Source organism: Drosophila suzukii, chromosome 3 (assembly GCF_043229965.1).
Source record: "Drosophila suzukii chromosome 3, CBGP_Dsuzu_IsoJpt1.0, whole genome shotgun sequence".
NCBI classification, from domain to species: Eukaryota; Metazoa; Arthropoda; class Insecta; order Diptera; family Drosophilidae; genus Drosophila; species Drosophila suzukii.
Window position 1 is genome coordinate 38,791,408 of NC_092082.1, and position 4,084 is coordinate 38,795,491.

Sequence of the window (4,084 nt, forward strand, 5' to 3'; positions counted from 1 at the left end):
TGATTCGCCCTAATTTCCAGTCAGAAGGACCAGTTCGATCATCCTTGATGATGATCATGTCGTTACGCTGAAGATTGTCAGTTTCGTGGCGCCACTTGGGGCGCGCCTGCAGATGAGATAGCCAATCTGCACTCCATTTTCTCCAAAAGAGGCGAAACATCCTTTGACCATTCAGGAACTCTGTGTTTAATGAAGAATCCTTAAGACTAGGCTCAGGGAGTGACATCATCGAATCCCCGATTACAAAATGTGCAGGGGTGAGAGCTTGCAAATCATCTAAGTCAGACGTTAAGGGGCATAATGGCCGAGAGTTCAAGCACGCTTCTATCTGGACAAGAATGGTAGACAGCTGCTCGTACGTCATTCGAATCCCATTAAACGATCGATAAAGATGGGTTTTAACAGCTTTTACGTTGGATTCCCAGAGTCCTCCAAAGTTTGGACTATGTGGAGGATTGAAATGCTACTGAATGTTTCGACGAGTAAGTTCAGGAACTACTGTCTCTTCAATGCCTTTGTAGAATTCATTGGTCCACAGCTTTAGAGACTTGTCGGATGAGATAAAGTTGGTTCCACAGTCGCTGTATAGATGTTGACAAAAACCCCTCCGTCCGATAAAGCGCTGCAGCGCCCACAGAAAATGCTGTGCCGACATTCCCGTGACTGCTTCCAAATGAATCGCTTTGCTCGCTAAGCAAATGAAAACTGCAATGTATGCTTTATAGCAAGTGTGACCTCTGAATCTGGATGACTTTATCTCAATCGCACCAGTGTAATCAACTCCAGTTGCTTCGAACGCACGTTTGGGCGGATTGACACGGTGCGCTGGTAAATCTCCCATCAGTTGGCTTGATGGTGACGGCCGGTGTTTGAAACAGGTTACGCACTGTCGCAGAATCCTTTTTACTGCCTGTTTACCGTTGACGATCCAGAAAACTTGATGAATTGTGGATAAAGTTAGTTGCACACCGCCATGTAAGGTGTTGTGATGAGCGTTCCTTATAACCAAAATCGTCAGGTGGTGGGCCTTTGGAAGGATTATTGGTGTGCGTTGAGACATGGAGAGCTGCAAAGCATTCTTAAGTCTGCCTTTAACTCTCATGAGCCCCTCATCGTCGAGAAACGGTGATAGCTGGCTGAGTTTGTTGTGTTTGGATAGAAATTTGTTGGATCGTAGTCTTGATAATTCTTCCGAATAGACTTCTTGTTGAACCATCCGCACCAGTGCGAACAAAGCCTGTTGAAATTCAGATACCTGAATAGGGCCGGTGAGTCTATCTCAAAAATGCTACTGTTAGAGAGATCTGTAGTTGGGATGCTTTCTAAGATATCTGGAAGGTTGGATGCCCACTTCTTGAGCTCCATGCCTGCTGATTGCAGAGCTGCGATGACATCATTGCGAATTTTTAGAGCTCCGTCGATGGTCTCGTGTCCTGTTTGAACATCGTCCACATAGATTTCTTTTTTAAGGACATGCTCGACCAGAGGATAGCGTTCGCGCTCGTCGGACGCAATCTGATGTATGACTCGAATCGCTGTGAAGGGTGACGTTTGGCACTGCCTACGTTACTGTAGTCAAAAAATATTCCTTGATGAGTCCCTTTTCATCGCGCCAGAAAATTCGCTGATACTGGGCATCTTCTTCATGCATATCTATGCAGCGATACATTTTCGTTATATCGGCCACGAAGACATACCGATGGACCCGCCAGTTGAGTATAACTCCTCCAAGATCGTTTTGTAGGGCGGGACCCGTGCATAAAATATCATTCAAAGACCTCCCGTTAGACGTTTTGCACGAAGCGTCGTATACGACGCGCATCTTTGTAGTTAAGCTGTCGTCTTTGATCACAGCATGATGTGGAACGGTGCACGCAGAGATTGAGAGTTGCCTTTGAGCGTTGATCCTAGTGTGTTCTTCCTCACTACCTTTTACCTCTTTTATCTGTTTTAGATCAAAGTACTCTTGATAGTGCTGGCATACTGTTGACTGAAATCTGGCCGATGATTAAGTTTCCTTTCCAGGGCGTGGAAACGGTTTAATGCGATTTGTCTTGACCGGCCGATCACCTGTGTGGGGTCAAACAACGTTTTTAAAGGCAAACGAACTAGATATTTCCCATTCGGCTGACGGACATGAGTTTGTTGAAAATGGTCTTCACACCATTTTTCCTCTGCGTTGAGTTGTCTTGTTGTGGAGACCTGATCCAATTCGAAAAACCTCTGTACCATGTTGTTTAGGTTTGCCAAATTACAACGAATGGAGATTGATGTCGTCTGGGCTGCTTCAGCTGGTCCAAAAACTATCCAGCCCAGCTGTGTGTTTTGTGCAATTGGTTATGCAACCGTCCCTTTGCGTATGTCCGGAAGCATTAATTGCGGGATAATGTCGACACCGATAAGTAGGTCAATGCGACCCGACTTGATGAAATTAGGATCTGCAAAGGATAACCCTTGGAGATGTTTACAGGACTTAATGTTTACATTTTGTTTTGGTAAATGACCTGTTAGTGACCGAAGGATGAAAACTGAGGATACGTAGGCATTAAAATCCGATCCTGAACATGAGATTATGGTGAAGTCGGTGCTGTGCCTGCACTGATTATGCGAAGTATTACCAACTCCCGTGATCTCAGCTCGAACAGGATGCCGTTTGAGTCTAAGCGCTTGAACGATGTTTTCCGTGATGAGGGTGCCTTCCGAGCCATGGTCGATTAGAGCTCGAACTAAAGCTGACTGCCCAGTGGAGTTATTTACGATCCGAACCAGTGCAGTAGCAAGAAGGGTCGTTGAGTTCAGATGGGAGGCAACTGCGCTGAAGAGTTGCGTTGATGGTGCATTTTGTACAGCGGCTGCGCTCCGACCAGAGTCTAAAGCATGCTGTCGGGATACTTCAGGAGTCAATGAAGAACTTTGTTGAGCATTCGGGAAATGTAACAAAGTGTGGTGCCGTTGACCACATTGCGAGCAGTTTCGGTTGCTGCTGCATTGACTGAGAGAATGGGAAGCACTAAGGCAGTTGATGCATGCCTTCGAGCGGTCGACTATAACCTTTCGCGCGAAACAATCCTTGGCAAGGAAGTCCGGGCACCGTCTTAGAACGTGATTCTGTTGGCAGAGCGAGCACCTGATGGATCCAGACTCAAGAGTACTGTGGAAGCTGTGTCCCCTACCAATGGAGTTTCCCGATGGTCTGGTTGTCTGGCGATGGTTGGTCGATTGTATAGATGATCTAACTGGAACGGCTGGTTTCCTACTCTCGATTAGGTCGATGCTGACCAATCGATTGTGAAGAAACACCTCCAGCTATGTGAAGGTGGGGATTTCCACGTTGTTGCCCAGGGAATGTTCCCAGGCCTGTGTTGTGCTGATAGGCAGCTTTGTGAGTAAGTGATGTACCAACCAATGATCACAGGAATCAATGGCAATGTGTACATACATTTGCCAAGTTTAACAAATTCCTATGGTCCACCGCGATCTCCTTGGATAGTGGCTCGATTCCGTACAGTGCATTCATATTGTACATGAACTGCAGTCGAGGGTTGTTGTATCGTTTTACCACAAGGTTCCATGCCACTGAATAGTTGGTTTCTGTTAATGCCATATGGTTTATATCCTGGTCTCGTCCGTGCGGTAGTGCTTGATTCAAGAAATGAAATTTTTGAATGTTTGAAAGAGATTGATTTTCATGTATTAGCTGCGTAAAGCTGTCATAAAAAGATGGCCAATCTGCAAAATTTCCTGAAAAGTGGGGTACGGGCAATTTGGGCAGCTGAATTGTGGAAACAGGAATGGGCACAAGGGTGTTGTTTATGGATTGATCACCTGATACCTGTATTGGGACTGGAAACCTGGTTTCGTATTCATCGGCGAAAGAACAATAAATGTGGCTGTATGCTTGCTCAAAATTGTCTTCAACAGCATCCGCAAAATATGGATGCGATCGTGGACATTGCTGTAAAATGAGCGCTTGATGATTTGTGTAAAATTGTTTTGAAAGCTCGTTGAGCTTGTTGAGGCGAAACTCATAGTAGGATTTAGTTTTCTTTATTTGACCGTCCTTTCTAGCATTTTTAATTAGTTG

General features: G+C 45.5%; 1 protein-coding gene across 1 annotated transcript; it reads right to left on the reverse strand.

Moving 5' to 3' along the window:
• Positions 1-1,098: 1,098 nt before the first annotated feature.
• On the reverse strand, positions 1,099-3,604 carry LOC139352774 (uncharacterized). Its single transcript, XM_070995405.1, has 5 exons — positions 3,440-3,604; positions 2,505-3,306; positions 2,347-2,438; positions 1,571-1,945; positions 1,099-1,515 (listed from the first exon to the last, which is right to left on the reverse strand). The coding sequence occupies exons 1-5, from the start codon at positions 3,602-3,604 to the stop codon at positions 1,099-1,101; spliced, it is 1,851 nt and encodes a 616-aa protein (XP_070851506.1).
• Positions 3,605-4,084: the final 480 nt, after the last annotated feature.

Coding starts and splice junctions, on each gene's coding strand:
- LOC139352774 (XM_070995405.1), bottom strand. CDS start 3,604: ATGGCATTAACAGAAACCAACTATTCAGTGGCATGGAACCTTGTGGTA. Junction 1,946..2,346: donor CGGACATACGCAAAGGGACG/GTTGCATAACCA, acceptor GATCTAAAACAG/ATAAAAGAGGTAAAAGGTAG. Junction 1,516..1,570: donor AGGAATATTTTTTGACTACA/GTAACGTAGGCA, acceptor GTCATACATCAG/ATTGCGTCCGACGAGCGCGA.